Raw genomic sequence first — 27,958 nt, 5'->3', positions numbered from 1 at the left:
AGCATTGGAAATGTAAATGAGCTAAATACCTAATAAAAATGGGAAAAAAAAGAAAAGAAATAACTCCACTAAAATCCATAAAATGTCATAGGTCTTCATATAACATCTGAACTTCGATGAGTATTAAATCTGAGATTCATTGAACTAGGAAAAACTCTGCCTCATCCAAAGTTTAAATAGAAACAAAAATGTGGCTTGATTCTTCTTTATGATTTCATATTGAGAAAATTTCTGATTTTCTCCAAGAAAACATTCTTCTGTATTTCTTGTCCTAACAGGTCTTTCTGTGTCAATATTTATTCATAAGTAACTTTGAGAGTTACATTTTCTAAAAGTGGAGGAATCGTGATTACTAATGACTGACAAAGTAGCTTTTCATGAGCACTTTTTTTTTTTTACTCACTCTATTTTCCAACTACATTGGAAACTACAGAAGTTTATGGTTAGAAATTGCTGAGCACCGAAGAACAGTAAAAAAGTTATAGCTGAAATCCTGGGTATGATAGAAGTTTGTGTTTTGCATAAATAATGAGGTTTAGTTTACACATGAATAGGTTGAGTTATAGGCTACTCAATATTTAAAGTTTATTTTTATCAAAATTGATTATCATTGTTTTAATTTTCTGTGTTTTGTGGGGTATGGAGTAATCTCTCAAGTTTTCAAATAACTGTATTCGTATTTTCTTGTCTTTATTAATTTTTTGTTTGATTCCAAGAAAGTGTTTTGAAACTGCATCTCACTATGTCAACTTGGATAGCCTGAGACTCACTACCACCATGCTGGCCTCAAATTCACTGAGGTCCCCCTCCTATCCCTCCCACGTGCTGAGATTAAAGTACACCATAATGCCCAGCTTCTTTTTCTTTTATTTTAAAAGTTCTGTTTTAGTTATGTTTCTATAGGAAATGTTTTTAAAAGAAATAAACACAGAAAACACAATGTTTGAATGCAGATGACACCATTTATTGAAATATAAATTTACATATGAAGTATTTAAAGCAAAAGACAATTTCAATTCAGGAAGAAATATATTACTTTCACTAATGTGTCAAATATTTATTTTTCCAGCAGATTCACATACTAGAAAAGAGAGCAAATTTCAACATTTTTTTGCAATGCACCTTACACATCATTGTTATGTATTGGAAAATCGTGAGGACAACACAAAGTCATTAACTATCAATAAATTTTACCAGACACAAAATATTAACAAGGTAGTTGGCAGAAATATAGTATAAGAAAATGACATCAATCACAATTAGTATCACAATTTACTTGAGAAGAAAGAGAAACAGCTGACACTTATAGATTACATAATTTAGAGTACAAGTCTCAACAAGGTACAAATACAAAATTGAAAATACTTAGGCAAAAACACCATTATCCAAGAGTTGAAATTTAGCTTTTAAGATGTAAGAGGGGGGAGTGAATTGATATTTTTATTTCTGTAGCATCAAACACTTCTGGTGTTCTAATTAATAAGATTTCTGCAATTCACATTACAGCAGAGTCTGTATTTGCATCAAGATAAACTGAATTTTAATGAGATTTTGAACATAAATGAAACCGGTAAAATATTTATACAAACCAAAGTTTTCAATGTGTAAAGTTGAAGATTAGCTGTCTTGTTTTTATTCACAACTGATTCAGACACTAAAGTCAATGTCTGAAATATCCATATTCATGGTTACCAACCTATCAGAACTAAGGTTAGGTTTATATGATAGGTACAGATTAAGTAATATTGGAGTTGAAATAAAATATAAAAATTACCCTTTCAGGGTAGTTAAGGAAAAACATATTATGGCAGCAAAAATTGTCAGTGATTAAATGAAAGTTCTGCTGCTGCTATATAGATTTCTTTCCAGATATTCTCTGTGTCTCAAATGCAAACAGAGCAATATTAAAAAGCAAAAGTGCCCACATCATGCCACTATATTTCAATAAAAGACTATGTAATAGAAAGGGGGCAGCTACTTCAAAAGGTACAGAATTAATATTGTTTTTACTTTTTAACATAGTTCCAATAAATATATGGTGAGTTATGCTACAGAAATAAGATTGATTTAGCAATTTAGTTTTTAAATGGATACCACCCCTCTGTAACATTCTTTACTTGAATTTTAAATTAGTAAGATATTAAAATACCTGTTGTGAATTTTACAAGATTAGCATAATCGTATAGAATGAGCACCCGGAGTCCTATACTCTAGTGCTGCAATAATTCAACCCCTGAATAAATAAAAAGATCACATCAATCTACACCACAGTTTGTTTAAAGATACAATACAGGCCAATTCACACACATCACATATATATTACGATATCACCTTGAATGGTATTTTGTTTAAACAAATCACAATAAATACTTAGTAAACAAGAGAGAATTCAAAAATGGCCAGCAAATAATAGCAGTACACATTTCACAAACTCAATACAGCATCAGTGTAAAATGGACAATGTTTCACCATACTAGTGCACTTCACTGTCCAGCTTTTCTTTGAAAATAAAATCCAGTTGTTTCCTTCACTTTCAAAAGGTGGAAATTTACACTCACAATAAATATTAAAGTCATACGCATCAGGTAGCTTTTGCTGATTTTAGACAGATTTGTTCTCTAGTCACTGGTGATAGGTGTCAGAAATGAGAAATAAAGAGCTACTAGCCTGAAACAGAATGAATGGACTAAGAACCAACTGAAACACTGGTTGGAGTGTCTGATGGGTGTGACGACTGGGGATGTATAATGTGTAGAGGTGGTTTCATTATTTTTTTACTGAATTTTTAAAATAGTGGGTGTTTCCAAATTGATACTACTTAATGAAAATTTTCTTGTTTTAAAATCCTACTCTGCACTGCGTATGTATTGGCATTGTGTTGTACAGAAATGTAGGGTTTAAGAAATTTTAGAATCTATTATTTTATGATTTTAGAATCATCAAATATATGTATATTCATTTTTAAATGACTAGGTTTATTTATGGAGAAATTATGAAAATTAGTTAATATCATCATGATGATCTTCAAAAACATTGAGCATCTGGGAAATATTAACTGTTGGTACTTTTATCATAATTTAGGATTGTAAGTTAAATGTCACTGCATTTTATAGAGAATTTTATTTGAAGATGATCTTTTATCTTACTCTAATATATGTATAAGAATAAAGAAGTTGGTTTGTAGGTGAATATTAGTTGTTTTAGATAATGGAAATCTACTAAAGGTGAGTCATTTAAAAAATAAACTCTTAAAATATTATTTTAATAGCAAAAATATGCTCTAGGTAAATTCACAAAGTGCATCTTTTATTGTTTTCCATCAACATATTTTACAATTTAGATGAAGTTGGTATCTTATGTCTTTCTCAAAGAGCCTAAAATAGAATGTTTTTATAATATATACTAAAAGGAAAAATGGGAGGCTTTCAAAGTCATTCTGTATATGCTTTCATAATCTTTGAAAGTCTAGCATAAGCCATCTTATTTTAAATATCAAAGAATTATGGTTGGGGGAGTACATGGTATTCTGGTCCCTACATTTTTGCATCATCAATCCTACATGGCTGTTTTAATACTATGGATTTTTATCTTTATAAATCAAAAAGGGTATCAAATAGGTATTTCTGTTCCCTTCACGGTCTTTACCTTTACCTTAATATTCATTCTATCATGATCCCCAAAGGTTAAAATGTGTGGAGAATTTATTATTACTGCTGGATTGGAGTTTAACGGTTTATGTGGGGTAAGATTTGAGAGAGGGGGTAGTAAGGGTATGGCAGGAGTTGGAATGAATCTTGGGAATAGGCTGAGAGAAATGATGATGAATACGGTGGTGTGAACACGCGGAGAGTGTCACTGGAATCAGATGAGAAAAGAAGTAAAGTATGGATGAGATATGGAGGCTATGGAGAAGAAGTTGCTTTGGAATAAGTAAGGTAAAGGATGTAGTGGAGTTGGCTGGGTTGAGGAACACTTACTTATAGAAGATTAGTGTATCTGAGAACAGTATAAACTTTAGGGTTATTTGTTCATTTTATTAATTAATGAAATAGTTTCAAAATCAAAAGAAACAAAAATCCTCTTAAATAATAATTCAGAACTTTATTTAATTTAAAGCTATAGTTTTATTTTAATTTTGTTTTCTTAGATTTCCTTTCATTTTCCACAAAAATTTATCTTCCACATCTGTAAGGCTCTCTGCTCTTGAAATATTTACTGAAAAAGGCACATGTACTTTGTTAAAAGCACTTTGCTATATTTTGGAATTTTACTTCTAAAACATACTTAAATCATAATGATTAGATGGAAATCTCATATGTAATTAATGAATCTTCTTGAAAGTTATACTAAGTTTTGTTATGAAGTTTTCTTATTGAAAAAAACCTATGATCTTTACTCCTTTTTTTGTAGAATTCTGATATTTTTGAGCGACTTAGAGAATTAATTTGACATGGAGAACCCTAAGAAGTTAGGGGAAAATCTTGGAAAATAAATTAATGATGTGCTATTGCACATTTGCACTGCTGAGTTCAATAGATACTAACATTATTTAGAAGAATAAAACCACTCTAAAGAACTTTTACAGGATTGAGAATCATCTTCTTAGACCATCTTCATTTTTGATTCTTTACTAGACAGTTTCATTTAATTTCTTAAAAATTGAGAGAGAAGCAGCTGGCCACTGTACACATAGATTTATATTTAAATTTTAAGCCACTAAACACAACATCCAAAATTATATGGATTATGAGGAATAACACTCACATAGCAGGGTTTTGTTGACGATGAAGTTGGTGTTTTCGTGACTATCTTCAATTATATATTAGTGTCATATATAATTGAACCAAATTTTGTTTACTGTCTTTCTTTCTGCTTGTTTTTGATAAACATTAGTTCTTGATAAGTTATTTCTCAGCTTCTAGTGACTTGTTAGGTTTTTTCACCCACAAGGTGGTTTCCTTTGAAACGTAGAATGCAATAGTTCTGTTTTCTAAAATCAATATGACAAGAGAGCATATAGAGTAGACTGTCCGTTAAGCACGGTGATCTGTCAGCTTGGGTTTTATTTTAGTCTCAGTCAAGTATTGGCAGTAACTTAAGTATGCTTGCCTGTTTCTTTCTGTGATTTCTGTGGTTTTGCCACCCTATGGAAAACTCAGGTGACTCAGGACTGAAATGGTACCCCATCTTCTGGGTTGGTAAGAAGTAGGAGAAAACCTCTCACTACCTTTCCTTATTTTCTGAGGCCAAAGCCCTGGTTCATAAAGCACATGCTGAACCATGGGGAGTGGAGGGAGGGAGGGAGGGAGGCTAGTAAGCCTCTTCACCGCCTTCCTCAGAGGCCACATACATCTTCTAAAAAGGCAAGACTTTGCCTTCAGACCCAAGATTACCACCCCTTGCACTATGTGTTAAGGCACATAATAAGGGGTTAGGTGGTAACCTATTCTTTAAATTGCCCTTGGTATTATAAAAACAACAGCAACCATTATTCAGGAAAATTTAAATTTTGAATATACAAATTGAATAGTGGCCCATGTGCCCTAAAACACAGCACAAAGTTTATTTTAGGTATGAATATAAATACAATAGCAGGGTTTTGTTTGTAATGAGATTACCTTCCCAAGTAATTTATCAGTTAATCTCATTACCTTCTGCTAATATTTTATCTACCTCACAAAATTGATGAAATAAATGTTCCACAAAGCCGTACTGTATAAATAAACCACATTGGCTAATTTTAATACTGGGCTGATCATCTGGGTCAATGAAATGCTTTCTTCATTTTTCTGAGAACATCCTATTTATTCATCTCATAAAGAATTTCAATAATTTTTACCTTCTATCTTGAATCTTCTTATGCAAACTGACAGAGTGGTTGGGAAAGGTAAAAAAATTAAATTTCATACCAAAACCACTGTTTTAGCATGCAGTATTTTAGGCATCATGTGGTGCTGTTACTGTTGTCTTATATTAACATCACAACGACATATGCTATTTACAGTTCTACAGTTAGTTGTCTCCTTGTATTTTTAAGGCTTGCTATAAATATTTACAATTTTGCTGTGTATATGTCAGAAAACAAATAGGCATATTTAAATACTTTTGTTAGTGAACTTTTTTCCAGATGTCTTTTAAAAATAGTTCACAGAAGTACTATATTCAAGAATCTTTTGGCAAATCTCCTGGATTCTTAGATTTCAGTCAATAAATATCTTGGACATTAAGATAGACTCATTAAAATAAATGTCAATACTTCTGAGATCATTTTCATTTGTCTATCAAAGTATATCCAAGAAGACCTGAAATTACCAGGAAACATTGTCATTTTAAAATTACTTAGTATTTTGCTCAATGAAGAAGTACACTTCTACAACACACTTCTACAGATTACTCTGAATATATTTGAGTATTACATATAGAATAAACTAGATAGGTACAATTTAGTTATATCCAGTTTAATAAATGATTAACTCAGATTTGGTAATTATGTTCTTTGTGTATTCAGAATGTAGATGTCCCATTTAGCATTGAGTTGTCAAGTTTGTACATGTCTGTTTTGATGTTAAGTGTCTTTGTTTGTTTCTTCAGCTATCAGGATAGCTTTGTAGTGTCAGTTTTTACAACTGGTGTTCACCTATCTTTGAGAGCTCAATAAGTGGAGAAGATACCACATGTCCAGAAGGTCTACCACTATTGCCCATGTAAACTCCAAAACCACTGCCCCTGGGAACTCCAGTATTGCCTTTAAGAACTTGAGGATTATCTATGGGAATTCCAACATTAACCATGGGGATAGTATTGACATTGCTCTGAATTCTCATATTGCCTCTGGGACGTGCAGAATTATCCTCAGGAATTCCAAAGTTTCCTTGAATTGAAGAATTGTCAAATCTTGGCATAATGGGAAAATGTTCTCCAGAATGAGATGGAATTACTCTTTGCCAGGCTCCCTCCATGCTGTGTCTTTCCTTGATATTTTCTAAAACACAAGACAAGTTTATAAGTGACGATAAGATTGGCTTCAGTTTTGAGAACAAGCTATGATTAGGGATGAGAAGTGTATTTCTAAATTTGATCTCAGTTCAATTACCTCAAAATGACATGGTGATTTTACACTTTATACAACTATTATTTAGAAATTACACTCTGGGATGCAAAAGATGGACAAAGATAAAAAATGAGGAAGTATTTATATACCAGAAGTTTAGGTTGACTAGAAAGTGGAGGTGGAGAAAAAGGAGGAACTATAATGTAGTGAGAGAAGAGCTACAAGCTGAAGGACTTTTAGGAACAAAGGTTTTTACTATGTAATTTTATTTCTTTGGTAGTATGAAAACTTAATGAAATTAGAATTTAATTGGAACTAAAAATTAGAAAAGAGGTAATCATGAAAACTAGACACACCAAGTAATTAATTAATTAATTAATTAATGTATTTATTTATTCAATGGTGTATGTGTGTGTGAGTGTGTGTGCACTTGCACCTGTGTGTGTGTAAGCATGTTGGCACTTGTGTGTAAGTGCACATGGAGTCCATACAACAACTTAGGATCTTATTCACCAGGAGTTGCTCACTTTTTCATTTTTTTAAAAATGTTTTTGAGGCAGTCTCTCCCTGGCCTGAAATTTCCTAAATAGGCCAGGGAGCCTACCAGCAAACTTCATTTCTAGGATAACAAACAGTATTCTCTCTGTGTGTGTCTCTCTGTGTGCCTCTCTTTCTTCAATCTGACTTTTAAAAATCAAACTTGTAAGGCAAGCTCTTTACTGACTAAGCAGTGTCCTGTTGCTAACCCCATAGCATTCTTAAGAATTATTTTCAATTTGAGAATAAGGTTGAAGCAACTTTACATTTCAAAGGATAATGTGATCTGAGCTGACCTTAGGTTATATTTTAATTGCTTCCTTTGATAACTAACTTCTTATAGTCTTACATAGAAATGTTACAGAATGGGCTACAATTTGATTTCCAAATAAACTTTGGGTTAGACTTCAGACTTTTCATTAGAACCATCTTCAGTAGTTTGGTGACATTACTTTTTAAGAAATATTTCTATTTGGCATAAATTTCATGAAGTTATACAACTTGGTTTCTAAGAGAAGTTAGACATGAAAATACCTAATACTACTCAGCTTGTATAGGATCATTTTCGGATATGCTTACATAGATGTAATGATAAACCGAAAGGGTTATTGTATAGTTAGTAGTACATTTCAATCTAGGATTTCAAATATGTTATAAATGTTATGTTAATATTACTTTTAGTCAGTTATGGGTTACAATATTAGTGGTTCATTTGCCAAGTCATCCCTTCTTGTCAAAAGCTGCTCACATACAGGAGGAGATAGTCAGTTGTGTGTTAACCAGTTTGCTTCGTAATGTCCATCAGCTCATGCTTTGTTATTCTCTACTACTTAGTTATTAGGGAATGAGTGTGTTAGAGGCTTTATCCTGATCTATGGGTTAAAACTGAATGAGTAAAGATTAGTCATTTTTCTCATGCTTTTCTTCTTAACTTGGGATTCTTTTTAAAAGATGAACTTTTATTCCAAATTTGAAGTCTTAAAAAGTCTGTGTATTCTAAAATGCTCCCCACCCCCATGATTAGGTGTGTGATTGAATTCACCCAGCTTAGCGTCAGGCTGCAATGATCAAATATTGAATATAACAGTTAAATTTGAGGACGAGTAACTAATGCCATCATAAAAATGTTTTATGGTGTAGAAATGAATAGATAATGTAGGTGGCATATAAATAGACTTACTGGTAAAAGTCTATTTGTATGAAAAAATTACATTTAAGTTACAAAAGTAGTGAAAGCTAGTTAAGAAAAAACTTACCTTCTGTTAGTAAATTATGATCACGTGGGAAGAAGGGCGTTTCTTCTGCACTTCCTTTGAATTCAGGTGTATTTAAATATTGGCCTCCGACTTCACTGTTTCTTGGCAAGCTTCTACTACGTTGCCTTTGGAGCTTAGGGCGCTCTGGCAACAAGGGGAAAGGGCCTTGCAAAGCCTGGAAATGTTGATCCTTGGGAAGGGGGATTACTTGATTCTCTTCCTGTAATGTTAGTTTGTTGCAACCCATATCTCTATTTTCTTCATTGTGAATATGTTCTGTTTGGATAATATGGAGCCCCTCACTGTTTAGTGGTGCCTCTAAGAGCTCTGCCCAGGAACGCCGAAAGATGGATCTTTCTCTAAAAGGATACATGCTTCTCGCTACTTCCATATCATCACTTCCTGGGGACTCTGCATTTTCTGGAGATTCCATCCACAGATTTCCTGGGGTTCCTGGGCGACTGTATTCTGAGGATGGTGAACATTTATTTATTAAAGCCTCCAGGTGTACAAACCCAGTGAAGTGCAAAGTTGGAATTTCTGTATCATCTAACTCCTCCTTTCCAGGAACACCAGCAACAAGTATTGCGGTGCCTTTACCCCTTTCCTCTGGACTGGCAATTCCTGTAACTTCTAAGCGTTGAAATTCTGGGACCCATAGATACTTAATTGGTATTTTCTCTATGCGAAGAAGCCCTGAAGTTTTTGGTTTTACAAGGGCAGTGCTTTCTAACTCCTTAGTTAGTGGTGGGGTGGTAGCTATCACCACCTGATTCATAAGCCCCAGGTCCCTCTGATGGATACCTTCAGGGGTGGGTTGCTGGGTGACCAAAGTTAGATTCTGTTGTTTTTGTTTTCTGTCCCTTTCCCGATTTTCCGCATTAATAGGACGGAAATAAATGAACTCATCAGAAATATTTTGAGTGCGTCTGTACTGGAAGTTTGGATTCACAGAAACAATCTGAAAGAAAATGCAAGTTCAAAGATACAGTTCATTATGTCAACATTTTGAATAACATTCTTGATTCTAATACATTACATCTTTTATTATAAGGACAGGATAATACTAACGAGGACACTATAGAGATATGTCGATTACTCCAAAGTGAGAAATATTTAAGATTTCCACCAAAGTGATCTATTTCTTTCAGACATAGATTATTTTAGTCTAGTGTTTTCCAAGTTTATTTCCTAACAACCTAATCAAAAACTCTGTTATCAGTAATGAACCTCAGTTCATTAGGGTTGTGTGGCAAGAGCATTTACTTGATGAATCATTTCTTCTGGTTTAGAAATATATTGATTTGTTGTTGTTGTTATTGGTTTAGATATATAGTTGATATATTGCTTATCTTGAAAGTACTGACCCATCAGGGTTGCTACTTCTTAGAGACAGTAAACAAGTTGCCTTTGAGAATACTTGTCAAATGCAAGCCAACCAAGCTATAGTCCATACTTCTAATCACCTTAGTCTCTAGGCTGCTATCATATGATCAGTTATTTTGGGAATAGGCACTGTGCAACTAGGGACAGCTCCTAAATCCCAGAATCCACAGAAAAATTTTAAGCATCTGTTTTTCTTGTAATAACACAATAACTGACTTTAGTGTCTCCAACGTGTCTCCTACCTAATGTCACCTATCTTGGAATGTGTGAGTATAGCAAACTATATTTTCAGTGGCTGTCATCTACTGATTTGTTTCCTAACTTCATGATGTATGATGATATATAAAAATAAATTTATACTAAACATTCACATTTACATATGATAACCACTTCTAAACTCTGAACTTTGATCTTATATCTATCACCAGTATGTAATCCTGGAAGATTTTAAAAACCTCTGGGGAAAAAAAAAACCTAAGACATCAGCAAAAGTGGTAGAAAAAGGACTTATAAAAGTTCTCCCAAATTATTAAAACACGTGCACACACACACACACACACACACACACACACACACACACACACTCGCGTGCACCACTTATGTATGGTTGTCCCCAGATGCCAGAAAACAGTGTCAGATCCCCTAGAGCTGGAGTTTTAGGTAGTTGGAGCCCTCTATATTGGTGCTGGAGGACAGGCTTGAGCCCTTTAGAAAAACAGCAATTTTGATGGACTGCTGAGTCATCTCTCCAGCCGAAGAACACCATTAGTTTTAATATAGTTTTATGAGCCATTTCATTTGTGTATGTTTACTTCTGTTTGGGAAGGATCTGGAAATATGTCACTAGGGGTGGGCATTGAGGCCATTCCTGGCTCCATTCCTATTTAGCTCTATCTGTCTCATGATTGTAGAGTGAATGTAAGCTCTAAACTACAGCTCCAGTGCCATGCTTGCTTGCCTGTTGCCCTTTTTCCCACTATGGTGGTCATGGACTTACCCTCTGAAATTCTAAGTCCCCAATAAATGTGGGGTATTGGGCTATTCACAGACAGGCTGGTCTCCAGTTGAGCTGAGTTCTGAACCCCGAAGTCATAATTCACCTACATGACACGGTAGGCGTTCCCTTATGCTCCTGGAACTCTGGCTCCTGCCTAAGTGACCATCCCCCACAGCCTCCACAAGAGAAGCATGGCTAGAAGTTGTGTACACAATGGCCCAAGCTTCTGACCTTCAGGCTAAACTCCTCCCTAGTTACCTAGCCACAGTAAAGACCATAAAAAGGGCTGTTTAGCCCCACCTCACTCTCTTAGCTCTCTCTTACTCCTTTGTTCTCGTACCTCTCATTTCTCTCACTCCTCTCTTCTCTTCCCTTTCTCTTTGTCTTCTCCTCTCCTCTCCTCTTTCTGTCTTTCTCTTTCTCTCTAGCCTTTCCTCTCTCTCTCTCTCTCTGTCTCTGTCTCTGTCTCCCTCTCCTTACCCCCTCTCTTTCTACCTTCTCTCTTCCCCCCTGCATTTCTATAATAAAGTTCTAAAACCATAGAATGTCTCTGCTCATCAAGGCCCACTGCGCTTGGAGGATGGGACAGGCTTTCTCCTAATGAGCCATTTCTAATCTCCTGTTAGAAGGCCTTCCTGTGCTCCAGTCAAGATCTACTGCACTCACTCTGGTTGGTGCTGGGAACCTCTTCCCTCATCCCTTTCTCCTATAACACTGGTGGCTTTAGCAAAGTAGCTCCGGGGTTCCCAGGTAGGGTTGCCCCTTGGCCACCCCCTGAAGTGTGGATCAGAGGCTTGAATGCCCACCCAGGAATGGGTGGAAAGTGTATGGCAGCTCTCCCACGCCTGAACTTATGCTCCAGACCAGAGAATAGGTAAAACTCTGGCAGGGTGTGGGTCTTCCCCTTCTCCCTCTCCCCTGGGCCCCCTTTTTTGTTCCCAACAAATAAACTTTTCTAGTGTACACAAAATTCTAATAAATGCACTGAAAAAATCTGGCAGAAAACATCAAAATCAACTTTCAAAACTCTAGAAATTAGCCAAAGACTTGAAGTAACTCCTGCTCATTTGTTCAATGTGAGTGGTTGAATTAAAATAGTGAGCTTCTTGTGTGTTCATTTTCCCCATTCCAACATCACTGTCTCCTCCAGTTTTACAAACTGTTACTTTACAAACCAACAGTTTAGAATCGTGTTGAAACCCCAGGGCCTAGCAAACATTGAAGGAGATGAAATAGAGTTAAAGCAGCTTCAAACACTCATTCTCACAGAGTTAGCATTAATTGATTTGCCTGGCTACTACTTCACATTGTGTTCTAATAAAAAAAAAAGAACAAGAAAAAGAAAAAGAAAAAAAGACACACACTGGCACACACCCAAGGAAGCTATGGTAAAGTTCATCACATTCGCTAACTATTGGTAACATTTGATTAATGAGGCTACTGGCCTTTTTGTTTTTCTCTAGTTTCTACCATATAGTAGTTGTATAAATGAAATCAAAGAAAGAGTGACATTAAAGAAAAAGTATTATATTGAAAACTTTTAGTTAGTATTTATCAGTTACATGCTATATTAATAACTTGAATAGGAGTTTAATTTATTTTTACATCTCCTAACTCTGTAATACTTTATGGGGAAAACATTTGAAATGTAAATAAAGAAAATATCCAAGAAAAAAGTATTTTTATTGTTAAATTCCTCTATAGCTCAGGATGTAGAATATTTTGAAGTATTTATTGGTCACTTGTGTTTCTAATTTTGAGCACTGCCTCAACTGCTCATTGGCTGATTTACTGTCTGCAGTATACCTGGTTAAGACCTTCTCCTATTGCATATAATCTCTCTCTACTCTATTGATAAATTCTTTTGCTGTGCAGAAGTTTTAAACTTTGTTTAATCCTATCAATTCTTGGGTCTATTTAGTATGCTATTGGGGTTCTAGTCAGAAAGCTGTTGCCTATAACTATGTCTCAACGTTTGCCTTATGTTTTACATTAACAGTTTTAGTATTTACAAGTTTAAATTAAGGATTTTGATCCATTTTTAATATTTCCAAAGTGGATCTAACTTATTTTTTGTAGGTAATTGTCCAGGTTTGCTGGTGCCATTTATTGAATGAGACATATTTTTTCAGTTATGTTTTAAATATATCTGTTAATAATTAGATGTACACAGCTGTGTGGATTTACTTTTGGATTATCTATTATGTTGCATTTGTCTAAAGAATTTGTTTTTGTGACATTACCATGCTGTCTTTTGTCATTCTAGTTCTGACATATATTTTGAGGAAAGGAAAAATTATAATTCTGACTGTGCCTTTTCTGCTTCAACTTGCTTTGTCTCTGTATGGTACTTTGTGTCTCCATATGAATTTTAAGATTATTTTCTTTTTTAGTTTTGTGAAGAATATCACCAAAATTCTGAATAGGATAGTATTGAATTTAGAGCTTACTTACTTTTGATAGTATAGCCATTTTTGAAATATTAATTACTTCAATCCAGGAGTGTGGAAATTCTTTCCACTATATAATATCTTTCTTAAAAGAATTTTCAGCATCTTAAAATTTCCTGGTAGAGGTCTTTTACCTTATTAAATTGTTTGATTTTTCTTTACTTTTAGTTCTATTACGAATGTGATGTTTTTCCAAATTTCACTCTTAATGTTTGTTATTGGCATATATAAAGTCTACTGGTTTTTGTATGTTGATTGTGTGTACTGTAACATTATTGAGAGTGTTTATCAAATCTAAAAGGTTTTGTTGGTTGAGTCCTTGGGTCTTTTAGTAGTATCATGTTTTCTGTAAATAGGGATAGTGTAACATCTTCCTTACCAACAGTGTGTGTCCCCTTTACATTTTTGTCTTGCTTTCATTTCTCTAGCTGAGACTTTAGCCTCTATACTGAATTGAAATGAAGAGAATGAGCACTTCATCTCAATCTGAACTTTGGTTGAAATGCTTTCATTTTTTCCTGTTATAGTATAATGTGAACTATAGGTTTGTTATATATAGCTTTTATGCTGGAATATGTTGTAGTTTATTCAGGGCTTTTATTATGAAGACATACTGAGCATTGTTATATGACTCTTCTTTGGTAAGAAGATTAGATGATTTCTATTTTTACATCCATTAATATGATGTGTTATATTTATTGATTTGTGTATTTTGTATCCCTTGGGTGAAACTAACTTTGTCAAGATGTATCATCTTCTTAACTCGATTCTGAAATAAATTGATCAGTAATTTTTGAGATTTTTTATATGTTAATAAGATTATGTTGTATTAACTCCCCTTTCATCTCTAATTTTATTAATTTGGGCCTTTCTCTATATCTTTGGTTTGGTTTGCCAGTCTTTTTAATCTTTCCAAAGGAAAAACACAGCTTTTTGTCTCTATCAATTTCTGCCATGATTTTCAATGTTCCTTGCCATCCTCTGCATTTGTTTGACTTTTTATTTTTTTTAGAGCCTTGAGTTACATCACTAGGTTATTAATTATAGTCTTTCTTGATAGGCTGTGCTCTCATTTTCATTTGATTTTGTGATTATCAAAGACCCTCTTTAATTTCTACTGTAGTATATTATTTGGTTTCCAAGTATTTTATAATTTCTGAGGTTTATTTTACTATTTATTTGAAGTTTAATTCCATTGTGGTTTGATGAGAGGCAGGGAATTATTTTATTCCTTTTTTTGCATTTGTTAAGGATATATATATATATATATACATATATATATATACATATATATACATACATACATACAAATATATACATATATAGTTTCTATATTTCAATGGACATTAACTCAGAAAGTCCTTAACTGGTCAATGTCCAGAAAATAAGAGAGTGTAGTATGTTCAGCCTTGAATGGGTTTTAGTCCTATCCCCAAGGCTCAGGAATCTTTGAGAAAGAGGGGGCAGAATATTTTAAGAGCTAAAAGTGGTGGATACCTATAGAGAAATTTTAATCCAGCAACATGGCTGTTCTGACAAGGGATCACATCCAAAGATATGATCTGGCCCAAATGCAGACAAGCCCTTAATTATAGTATGATCTGTCTCAAACACACATGCCCATTGTATACACTTTTAATCTCAAACAATGAAGGTAAGGTTAGCTTGTAGAATGAAACAGCCATGTTTGAAAGTGATGTCTTATTGAGGAGTAGACAAAGTGATGAATCAGAGAAAGATTTGACAGAATAAGTCAGAGATAGGATACATCTAATTCACATGAGAACAACACAGGAAATAGAGACTATTTAGAGAGAGAAAAATAGAGAGGGAGGGGGGATACAGAGAGAGACAATTAGATAAACAGAGACACATTCACAGAGACAGAGACAGAGACAGAAAGAAAGTATATGAGTGGTGTATATATAGCATTTTTTTTTCTGAAACAGTTTTACAGACACAGGTTGTAGAGAGAATGAACCAGACACAGGTGAAGACAGAACAAGCCAAAGAATAACAAGAAACCAGAAGATTGGAACAGATTGCCAAGGTTTGTATAGGGCAAGCAAAGCAATTCAGTCAGAAGCTGGGAAAAGCTGGATTGAATCAGTCAACTTGGAAGATTAGATTGTATGGAGCCTAAAAGTGTCTAGGCCCAGGACAAGGGATAGTTAGAACAGAGAAGGAAAGGCTCTGGCTCAGCCCAAGCTTTGTATTCACACAACTTAGGTATGACTCTCATCATATCAATTCATCTGAGGAAATAAAGATGGCATTCATAGATAACACCAAGAAACTATGTTTTCCAGATACTAAAGGACAGTTATATATATATATATATAAATTCTATATATATATATATAAATTCTATATATATATATATATATATATATATATATATATATATATATATATATATAAATTCACTGTAATTGGGACAGCTTGCACAAAATTTGTACAAGATTGAGCCAGATAAATTCTAGCATAGAGGGTGTAAGGTGAGCATGAAATATCACCATTAGGTGAGGAACTACTGATATTTAATAGTTGCCAGGACAGAGTTAGTTTTGTGTAATGATGTGACTCCCTAGTAGGTTAGCGTATTCCAGGACTGGTTCTACTCCCAAGATTTCATGGGCAAAACAAAATAGACTCAGTGGGGGAAAGAACAAAAACTTAATTTTTATTTTTACTTTTTTCTCTCTCTTTATGCCTACAAGTCCTTTGTACATATAATGTCTTGATTCTGTGTTTTCATGGGATTCTTGAGTGTGTGAACTTCTCCACATTTATATCTGTTTCTCATGCCTTTTGGGATTTTTTTTTCATCTGTTTGTTTGTTTTGTTCTATTCTGATGTGTTTGTCTGTGTTTTATTTTATTATTGTCACTTAGATGTCTGTTTGTTACCTAATCAGAGACAGAAAGGGGATTGATCTGGATGGGAGAGGAGGTGGGGAGGAACTGGGAGGAGCAGAGGGAGAGAAAACCTAATAAGGCTATACTGTATGAAAAAAATATTTTAAATAAAACAAAAAAAAACCAAAAAATTCAGAGACATTAATGTGGACCTCTCAAATCAGCATCTTCCTCAATTAACTCCATTTTATCATTCAAAATAAGTGTGTGTGTGTGTGTGCTGAAAAAATAGACTGCATTTTGGTGAAGATTCAAAAAAAAGGGAAATCTCAAAGTTGCTGCTAGTAGACATGGCAGGGGAGAGTAGTCATTGGAAAAGTTGGAGGGCTTAATATGATCAAAATACACTATAACTTTGTATACAAATTTAATAGGAACACTAATGGAAGAGTTAGGGGAAGAAATGGAGGAGCTGAAATGGACAGCAACCACATAGGAAGAACAATAGTATCAACTAACCGGATCCCTCAGAGTTCCCAGGGACTAAGTCACAAACCAAAGAGCATACATGGGCCTGTCCTTGGCTCCCACTACATATGTAGCAGAAAACTGCCTTATTTACCCTCAGTGGGAGGGGATGCGCTTGGGCTTGTGGAGGTTTGATACCTCAGAGAAGGGGATTTCTAGAGGGGTGAGTGAGTGGTGGAGCACCCTCATAGAGGTAAAGGGGAGTCGGGTGAGGTGAAGGGTTCATGGAGGAGGGACTGGGAAGGGAGACAACATTTAAAATGAAAATAAAATAATTAATAAAAAAGAATTTAATAATATTTTTAAAATAGTACTTAGAGATGAGTTTAATAAAGTGCTCCACAAAAAAAAAAAACTTTAAGGAATTAAAGTTCATCCTTTAAACTATATGTTTGAATATTCATAAGGAAATATTCATATTTATAATTAATACTTTATAGGGAGTATTATAGGCAAGAGGCAATCATAAGCTTGTATGTGAGCACAGACTTACCTACATAAAACTTTTAAAAACACATCAAAACATAAATAATTGCTGCAGATATAGAAATAAATACAACACAATAAATTATGAGCTGAAAAAGATTGTATATTCCCTATTTGTTAAATGAACTATTATGTAGTTATCTGTTAAACCAAGCTCATCTATGATATAATTTATCTCTGAAGTTTCTTTGGCAATTTTTGTGTTCAATCTAGATGGATGGCTGGATTCTGAAGTCTTCCACTAGGTATTATTTCAGAACCTCCTTGGTGTTTTTCCCCCATTTTATTAGGTATTTAGCTCATTTACATTTCCAATGCTATACCAAAAGTGCCCCATACCCACCCACCCCCACTCCACTAAACACCCACTTTTTGGCCCTGGCGTTCCCCTGTACTGGGGCATATAAAGTTTGCGTGTCCAATGGGCCTCTCTTTCCAGTGATGGCCGACTAGGCCATCCTTTGATACATATGCAGCTAGAGACAAGAGATCCGGGGTACTGGTTAGTTCATATTGTTGTTCCACCTATAGGGTTGCAGTTCCCTTTAGTTCCTTGGGTGCTTTCTCTAGCTCCTCCATTGGGAGCCCTGTGATCGATCCATTAGCTGACTGTGAACATCCACTTCTGTGTTTGCTAGGCCCTGGCATAGTCTCACAAGAGACAGCTACATTTGGGTCCTTTCGATAAAATCTTGCTAGTGTATGCAATGGTGTCAGCGTTTGGATGCTGATTATGGGGTGGATCCCTGGATATGGCAGTCTCTAGATGGTCCATCCTTTCGTCTCAGCTCCAAACTTTGTCTCTGTAACTCCTTCCATGGGTGTTTTGTTTCCACTTCTAAGGAGGGGCGTAGTGTCCACACTTCAGTCTTCATTTTTCTTGAGTTTCATGTGTTTAGCAAATTGTATCTTATATCTTGGGTATCCTAAGTTTTGGGCTAGTATCCACTTATCAGTGAGTACATATTGTGTGAGTTCCTTTATGAATGTGTTACTTCACTCAGGATGATGCCCTCCAGGTCCATCCATTTGGCTAGGAATTTCATAAATTCATTTTTTTTAAATTTTTTATTAGGTATTTAGCTCATTTACATTTCCAATGCTATACCAAAAGTCCCCCATACCCACCCACCCCCACTCCCCTACCCACCCACTCCCCCTTTTTGGCCCTGGCGTTCCCCTGTACTGGGGCATATAAATTTTGCTGTCCAATGGGCCTCTCTTTACAGTGATGGCCGACTAGGCCATCCTTTGATACATATGCAGCTAGAGTCAAGAGCTCCGGGGTACTGGTTAGTTCATAATGCTGTTCCACCTATAGGGTTGCAGATCCCTTTAGCTCCTTGGGTACTTTCTCTAGCTCCTTCATTGGGGGCCCTGTGGTCCATCCAATAGCTGACTGTGAGCAACCACTTCTGTGTTTGCTAGGCCCCGGCATAGTCTCATAAGAGACAGCTACATCTGGGTCCTTTCGATAAAATCTTGCTAGTGTATGCAATGGTGTCAGCGTTTGGATGCTGATTATGGGGTGGATCCCTGGATATGGCAGTCTCTACATGGTCCATCCTTTCATCTCAGCTACAAACTTTGTCTCTGTAACTCCTTCCAAGGGTGTTTTGTTTCCACTTCTAAGGAGGGGCGTAGTGTCCACACTTCAGTCTTCATTTTTCTTGAGTTTCATGTGTTTATGAAATTGTATCTTATATCTTGGGTATCCTAGGTTTTGGGCTAATATCCACTTATCAGTGAGTACATATTGTGTGAGTTCCTTTGTGAATGTGTTACCTCACTCAGGATGATGCCCTCCAGGTCCATCCATTTGGCTAGGAATTTCATAAATTCATTCTTTTTAATAGCTGAGTAGTACTCCATTGTGTAGATGTACCACATTTTCTGTATCCATTCCTCTGTTGAGGGGCATCTGGGTTCTTTCCAGCTTCTGGCTATTATAAATAAGGCTGCTATGAACATAGTGGAGCATGTGTCCTTCTTACCAGTTGGGGCATCTTCTGGATATATGCCCAGGAGAGGTATTGCTGGATCCTCCGGTAGTACTATGTCCAATTTTCTGAGGAACCGCCAGACTGATTTCCAGAGTGGTTGTACAAGCCTGCAATCCCACCAACAATGGAGGAGTGTTCCTCTTTCTCCACATCCAAGCCAGCATCTGCTGTCACCTGAATTTTTTATCTTAGCCATTCTGACTGGTGTGAGGTGGAATCTCAGGGTTGTTTTGATTTGCATTTCCCTGATGATTAAGGATGTTGAACATTTTTTCAGGTGCTTCTCTGCCATTTGGTATTCCTCAGGTGATAATTCTTTGTTGAGTTCTGAGCCCCATTTTTTAATGGGGTTATTTGATTTTCTGAAGTCCACCTTCTTGAGTTCTTTATATATGTTGGATATTAGTCCCCTATCTGATTTAGGATAGGTAAAGATCCTTTCCCAATCTGTTGGTGGTCTTTTTGTCTTATTGACGGTGTCTTTTGCCTTGCAGAAACTTTGGAGTTTCATTAGGTCCCATTTGTCAATTCTCGATCTTACAGCACAAGCCATTGCTGTTCTGTTCAGGAATTTTTCCCCTGTGCCCATATCTTCAAGGCTTTTCCCCACTTTCTCCTCTATAAGTTTCAGTGTCTCTGGTTTTATGTGAAGTTCCTTGATCCACTTAGATTTGACCTTAGTACAAAGAGATAGGTATGGATCGATTCGCATTCTTCTACATGATAACAACCAGTTGTGCCAGCACCATTTGTTGAAAATGCTGTCTTTCTTCCACTGGATGGTTTTAGCTCCTTTGTCGAAGATCAAGTGACCATAGGTGTGTGGGTTCATCTGAGGGTCTTCAATTCTATTCCATTGGTGTACTTGTCTGTCTCTATACCAGTACCATGCAGTTTTTATCACAATTGCTCTGTAGTAAAGCTTTAGGTCAGGCATGGTGATTCCACCAGAGGTTTTTTTATCCTTGAGAAGAGTTTTTGCTATCCTAGGTTTTTTGTTATTCCAGATGAATCTGCTGATTGCCCTTTCTAATTCGTTGAAGAATTGAGTTGGAATTTTGATGGGGATTGCATTGAATCTGTAGATTGCTTTTAGCAAGATAGCCATTTTTACAATGTTGATCCTGCCAATCCATGAGCATGGGAGATCTTTCCATTTTCTGAGATCTTCTTTAATTTCTTTCTTCAGAGACTTGAAGATTTTATCATACAGATGTTTCACTTCCTTAGTTAGAGTCACGCCGAGATATTTTATATTATTTGTGACTATTGAGAAGGGTGTTGTTTCCCTAATTTCTTTCTCAGCCTGTTTATTCTTTGTGTAGAGAAAGGCCATTGACTTGTTTGAGTTTATTTTATATCCAGCTACTTCATCAAACCTGTTTATCAGGTTTAAGAGTTCTCTGGTGGAATTTTTAGGGTCACTTATATATACTATCATATCATCTGCAAAAAGTGATATTTTGACTTCCTCTTTTCCAATTTGTATCCCCTTGATCTCCTTTTGTTGTCCAATTGCTCTGGCTAATACGTCAAGTACTATGTTGAAAAGGTAGGGAGAAAGTGGGCAGCCTTGTCTAGTCCCTGATATTAGTGGGATTGCTTCCATCTTCTCTCCATTTACTTTGATGTTGGCTACTGGTTTACTGTAGATTGCTTTTATCATGTATAGGTATGGGCCTTGAATTCCTGATCTTTCCAAGACTTTTATCATGAATGGGTGTTGAATCTTGTCAAATGCTTTTTCTGCATCTAACGAGATGATCATGTGGTTTTTGTCTTTGAGTTTGTTTATATAATGGATTACATTGATGGATTTTCGTATATTAAACCATCCCTGCATCCCTGGAATAAAACCTACATGGTCAGGATGGATGATTGCTTTAACGTGTTCTTGGATTCGGTTAGCAAGAATTTTAGTGAGGAATTTTGCATCGATATTCATAAGAGAAATTGGTCTGAAGTTCTCTATCTTTGTTGGATCTTTCTGTGGTTTAGGTATCAGAGCAATTGTGGCTTCATAAAATGAGTTGGGTAGAGTACCTTCTACTTCTATTTTGTGAAATAGTTTGTGCAGAACTGGAGTTAGATCTTCTTTGAAGGTCTGATAGAACTCTGCACTAAACCCGTCTGGTCCTGGCCTTTTTTTGGCTGGGAGACTATTAATAACTGCTTCTATTTCTTTAGGTGATATGGGAATGTTTAGATGGTCAACTTGATCCTGATTCAACTTTGGTACCTGGTATCTGTCCAGAAATTTGTCCATTTCGTCCAGGTTTTCCATTTTTTTGAGTATAGCCTTTTGTAGAAGGATCTGATGGTGTTTTGGATTTCTTCATGATCTGTTGTTATGTCTCCCTTTTCATTTCTGATTTTGTTAATTAGGATTTTGTCCCTGTGCCTTCTAGTGAGTCTAGCTAAGGGTTTATCTATCTTGTTGATTTTCTCAAAGAACCAACTCCTCGTTTGGTTAATTCTTTGAATAGTTCTCGTTTCCACTTGGTTGATTTCACCCCTGAGTTTGATTATTTCCTGCCGTCTACTCCTCTTGGGTGAATTTGCTTCCTTTTTTTCTAGAGCTTTTAGATTTGTTGTCAAGCTGGTAGTATGTGCTCTCTCCCCTTTCTTCTTGGAGGCACTCAGAGCTATGAGTTTCCCTCTTAGAAATGCTTTCATTGTGTCCCATAGGTTTGGGTACGTTGTGGCTTCATTTTCATTAAACTCTAAAAAGTCTTTAATTTCTTTCTTTATTCCTTCCTTGACCAAGTTATCATTGAGAAGAGTGTTGCTCAGTTTCCATGTGAATGTTGGCTTTCCATTATTTATGTTGTTATTGAAGATCAGTCTTAGGCCATGGTGGTCTGATAGGATACATGGGACAATTTCAATATTTTTGTATCTGTTGATGCCTGTTTTGTGACCAATTATATGGTCAATTTTGGAGAAGGTCCCCTGAGGTGCTGAGAAGAAGGTATATCCTTTTGTTTTAGGATGAAATGTTCTGTAGATATCTGTCAGGTCCATTTGTTTCATAACTTCTGTTAGTTTCACTGTGTCCCTGTTTAGTTTCTGTTTCCACAATATGTCCATTGATGAAAGTGGTGTGTTGAAGTCTCCCACTATTATTGTGTGAGTTGCAATGTGTGCTTTGAGCTTTACTAAAGTGTCTTTAATGAATGTGGCTGCCCTTGCATTTGGAGCGTAGTTATTCAGAATTGAGAGTTCCTCTTGGAGGATTTTACCTTTGATGAGTATGAAGTGTCCCTCCTTGCCTTTTTTGATAACTTTAGGTTGGATGTCGATTTTATTCGATATTAGAATGGCTACTCCAGCTTGTTTCTTCAGACCATTTGCTTGGAAAATTGTTTTCCAGCCTTTCACTCTGAGGTAGTGTCTGTCTTTTTCCCTGAGATGGGTTTCCTGTAAGCAGCAGAATGTTGGGTCCTGTTTGTGTAGCCAGTCTGTTAGTCTATGTCTTTTTATTGGGGAATTGAGTCCATTGATATTGAGAGATATTAAGGAAAAGTAATTGTTGCTTCCTTTTATTTTTGTTGTTAGAGTTGGCATTCTGTTCTTGTGGCTGTCTTCTTTTTGGTTTGTTGAGGGATTACTTTCTTGCTTGTTCTAGGGCATGATTTCTGTCCTTGTATTGCTTCTTTTCTGTTATTATCCTTTGAAGGGCTGGATTCGTGGAGAGATAATGTGTGAATTTGGTTTTGTCGTGGAATACTTTGGTTTCTCCATCTATGGTAATTGAGAGTTTGGCCGGGTATAGTAGCCTGGGCTGGCATTTGTGTTCTCTTAGTGTCTGTATAACATCTGTCCAGGCTCTTCTGGCTTTCATAGTCTCTGGTGAAAAGTCTGGTGTAATTCTGATAGGCCTGCCTTTATATGTTACTTGACCTTTCTCCCTTCCTGCTTTTTAATATTCTCTCTTTATTTAGTGCATTTGTTCTGATTATTATGTGTCGGGAGGAATTTCTTTTCTGGTCCAGTCTATTTGGAGTTCTGTAGGCTTCTTGTATGATCATGGGCATCTCTTTCTTTGTTTGGGAAGTTTTCTTCTATTATTTTGTTGAAGATATTAGCTGGCCCTTTAAGTTGAAAATCTTCATTCTCATCAATTCCTATTATCCGTAGGTTTGGTCTTCTCATTGTGTCCTGGATTACCTGGATGTTTTGAGTTAGGATCCTTTTGCATTTTGTATTTTCTTTGACTGTTGTGTCGATGTTCTCTATGGAATCTTCTGCACCTGAGATTCTCTCTTCCGTTTCTTGTATTCTGTTGCTGATGCTCGCATCTATGGTTCCAGATCTCTTTCCTAGGGTTTCTATCTCCAGCGTTGCCTCGCTTTGGGTTTTCTTTATTGTGTCTACTTCCCTTTTTAGTTCTAGTATGGTTTTGTTCATTTCCATCACCTGTTTGGATGTGTTTTCCTGTTTTTCTTTAAGGACTTCTACCTGTTTGGTTGTGTTTTCCTGCTTTTCTTTAAGGGCCTGTAACTCTTTAGCAGTGCTCTCCTGTAATTCTCTAAGTGACTTATGAAAGTCCTTCTTGATGTCATCTATCATCATCATGAGAAATGTTTTTAAATCTGGGTCTAGATTTTCGGTTGTGTTGGGGTGCCCAGGACTAGGTAGGGTGGGAGTGCTGCGTTCTGATGATGGTGAGTGGTCTTGATTGCCTTTCCCCATCTGGTAATCTCTGAAGCTAGCTGTTATAGTTGTCTCTGGTAAGAGCTTGTTCTTCAGGTGACTCTGTTAGCCTCTATAAGCAGACCTGGGAGGCTAGCTCTCTCCTTAGTTTCAGTGGGCAGAGTATTCTCTGCAGGCAAGCTCTCTTCTTGCAGGGAAGGTACCCAGATATCTGGTGTTCGAACCTGCCTCCTGGCAGAAGTTGTGTTCCACTCACTAGAGGTCTTAGGATCCCCTGGGGAATCCTGTGTGTCCCTTGCAGTTGTCGGGCGACTCAGCTGGCAAGGTACCCCGGTGTTCGAGTGGGGCGGAAGGGACTTGTGCCCCAGGTCAGGCCTGGGTAGTCTGCTTCCCTATTTACCGCAGTCTCAGGTTCCGCGCTATTGGATTGCGGCAGACGCTGTGTTCCACTCACCAGAGGTCTTAGGATCCCGTGGGGAATCCTGTGTGGGCCCTTGCGGGTGTCGGGCGACTCCCCTCCTTGGTGTTTTTACCCCTACTGATAATTTAATGAAATTAGGGACTCTTGAGACTTGGTACATGAACATGTACAGTAGTTTTATACCTTGGGGCTGAAGTCTACATTATGAGATATGAGAACTATTATTCTAGTTTGTTTTAACTTCCATTTGTTGGTTTGATTTTTATACATAGATTCAATTTTCCTATTTATGTGAGTTGTTTTTTCTTTTTTAGACAAAGAATAGCAGAAACTTATATTCTAATCCATTTACTTCTGTGTTTTTATTTGGTGAGTTGAAGCTATTTTCATTCAAGACTATTGTTGAGAAGTGTTTGCTATTAAAAATGCTTTTGCTGGTTGTTCTAGTTGTTTGGTTTCTTGGTAGGTTTTTCATCCTCCCTGGTAGCATTGGATATTTGCTAATTTGCTGTTTTGAACATGATTAATTTCTTCCTGGTTCATTTCTCTCATCAATTGCTTTCATGAAATGTATTCAAGTATGTGTTTGTGAGTCATGGAGTAGCATAACCTATGCAAGTATTGAAATATTCTTATTTTTCATCAATTTTAATAGATAACTTTGACAGGTATAATTGTCTTGATTGACAATTATTTATGCTCAGGTCTTGAAATATATTATTGCATGTGTTCCTTGCTTTTATAGTTACTGATGTCTCTGCCTCCATGAACTGCCACTTTTTACTAATAGCTTAAGTTCTATGTCTTTACACTGTAGTTTTGACATCTTGACTATGATATGTTGTAGAAGTAGCTTCTCTGAACATGTCTATTTGCAGGTTTAAATACTTAGATATGTTTTGTTCTTTAGGTTTATGAAATTCTCAGGTATAGTTCATTGACTAAGTTGCCCAAAACTCTTGACTTTATATCAGATACTTCTAGCCTATGTATTCTTAGATTCAGTCTCTGGAATATATGTCAGACTTTGGAAGTTTTGGTCATATTCAATTATTTTCTTTATATGTGTGTATATTTATTATTGTCTTGATATTGTCCTCCATCATTAAAATTCATTATTGTCCCCTGATCTTATCTGTTAATGGGGGTTTTGCTGGTGGGATGGCTGGATATATATGGAATTAACTAATACCCAATCAACTACGTATACTTATGAGGGATGTTTTCCTAATCATTTGGAGTGGATAACCCAACTTTATTCCAGGTCTTTTGAAGTGGAAATATCCACCTTTATTCTGGACCATACATTTTGTTGGCACCCTATATAAAAAAGGAAGCTTTGCTCTTTGCTTGCTTGACCTCACTCTTGTTGGCAAGTTCTTTTTCTTTTTCTTTTTCTTTTTCTTTCTCCTTTTCTTTTTCTTTTTCTTTTTCTTTTTTCTTTCTGGCATTAGAGCCTACTTCTAGTTTCTGGTGTGTACTTAAGAACAGCTCAGAATTCTAGCCATGTGAACTGAACCACTTCTAGATTTTTGGACTTTTCATTGCCAGACAGTATTTGTTGGATGAGCTGGACAATAGCCTGTAAGCACTGTAATTAATAATAAGTCCCCTTCACACACACACACACACACACACACACACACACACACACACACACACACAGCCTAAATGTAAAAAAAGTCATCAAGGGTGGGTGGGAGAGCACCCTCATAGAAGCAGCGGGAGGGAGGATGGGATAGGGGGTTTTTGGAGAGTAAATTGGGAAAGGGGATAATATTTGAAATGTAAATAAATAAAATATGCAATAAAAACATAAAAAAGTAATCAAGAAAGTAAAAAGAAACCTACTTGAAACTATAGACTTCTGGGATTATTTTGTAAACTAAATAAAAATGATATTATAATAAGAATTTTATTATTTGAAAATATCATTCTTATGCTCAACTCAACTTGACACCATCCTTTCAATAGTTGAAAAATAAAAATCTGTATCTTAAATGCCCACTTATCAGACCATTGTTAATTAACCAGGACTCCAAAGTGAAGGCAAGAAATATCAGTATACTTTTGTTATTTATTTCTCTATGGATTCTTCTATTATTAAAGAGAAATTCATATTTCACACTTAAGATTTTTTATACATAATATCTGGATTATGATACAAATATACTTTTTTTATACTGCTGACTATAAAGTATGAGTTTTATGCATTTGATTGGTATTGATCAGTATATAAATAGTGATATTGCTTACGGTTGTTGCTTCTTGGCAGTAGTCACACCAAATCACAGGGAAATTTCTTTTCAAGGCCACAAGACATTTTGCATAAACCGAAGTACTTGCAAGTCTGTATTCTGTAAGAAAATATGGGCCTCTGAATCTGAATTCTTTTATCAACAGTAAAGTTGGAAACTCACAAATTTTGTGACAGCATTATCTACATGATTGAACAGATTATCTAGAGATTGAAACGAGATAATATAACACATTTGAAAATGAACATTGTTATTGTCTCCCCTTCTGTCACGTAGCCTATTTAGTGTATACACAGACCACTGTATTCAACTACCCTTGATATTTTAGTTATACTGCTATTGCTTTTGCTGTTTCTAGGATTTTTAGCTATATGATATTGTTTCCTGGTGCTATTTTAAGACAACTGAATTGAGCTCAACTATGCAAATACTAGTGAGTAGTGAGTGTAATATGAAGAGATTGTGCTTTGCTGATCTTCATTTTTGAGTATGTGTGTGCTTCTGTGTGTTGGGGGATTAGTTCTCTAAAAAATTAACTATCATAAATAACTCTTTAAGCAATTTTATTTTTTATTCACTCATATTAATGAACTTTGCTCTAAGCCTGAAATGCTCTAATTCTGTGATAAAAGTGTAATGCAACTTATTATCAAAAAATATTACAATTTTATAAATAATTTTTAATTTCTTGATAAATATGAAAATGACTAAAATATATTTATTTGCTCTATAAGCCTATCCCACCTTTATTCTTTTTCCTTTAATTTCTAGGTCAGATTACATGAGTGAGTTTTAAAAATTATTGGAAAATACACATGATACTATTTTATAAAATGTTTATTGTTTCGTTGATCTCAAGGAAATTTTAAGTGATTCTTCTATGAAAGTGATCAAATCTTATTTACTAATTTTGAAGGGAACTAAGTATCTGCAGGTACTATTTCCTGTTCTCAAATTTTTTATCTACAAAAAACAGAATTATATCCAGTATTACAAAAGGGCATAGACATGATTATCCACTATATTCATGATCATGAAATCATTAGAGAACAGGTCAGACATTTATTTGTT

At 35.6% G+C, this 27,958-nt stretch overlaps 1 protein-coding gene across 2 annotated transcripts in view; it reads right to left on the bottom strand.

The window, feature by feature from the left end:
* Positions 1-948: 948 nt before the first annotated feature.
* The window catches only part of 4933403O08Rik (RIKEN cDNA 4933403O08 gene), a 77,913-nt gene continuing 50,903 nt past the window's right edge, over positions 949-27,958 (bottom strand). The window contains exons 8-10 of one of the 2 annotated variants that reach the window (XM_011247708.1): positions 26,886-26,986; positions 8,845-9,805; positions 949-6,982 (exon numbers count right to left, since the gene is read on the bottom strand). In XM_011247708.1, the coding sequence (XP_011246010.1) occupies positions 6,621-6,982; positions 8,845-9,805; positions 26,886-26,986 (1,424 nt within the window). In that variant the 3' untranslated portion in view covers positions 949-6,620. Of the gene's footprint in view, positions 6,983-8,844; positions 9,806-11,227; positions 11,251-26,885; positions 26,987-27,958 lie in introns of those variants that run through there. The other variant, NM_001177389.1, reaches the window with a different exon arrangement.

The sequence above is a fragment of the Mus musculus genome, chromosome X (assembly GCF_000001635.26).
Source record: "Mus musculus strain C57BL/6J chromosome X, GRCm38.p6 C57BL/6J".
Classification (NCBI taxonomy): domain Eukaryota; kingdom Metazoa; phylum Chordata; class Mammalia; order Rodentia; family Muridae; genus Mus; species Mus musculus.
This window is presented reverse-complemented; position numbering and strand designations above follow the sequence as displayed.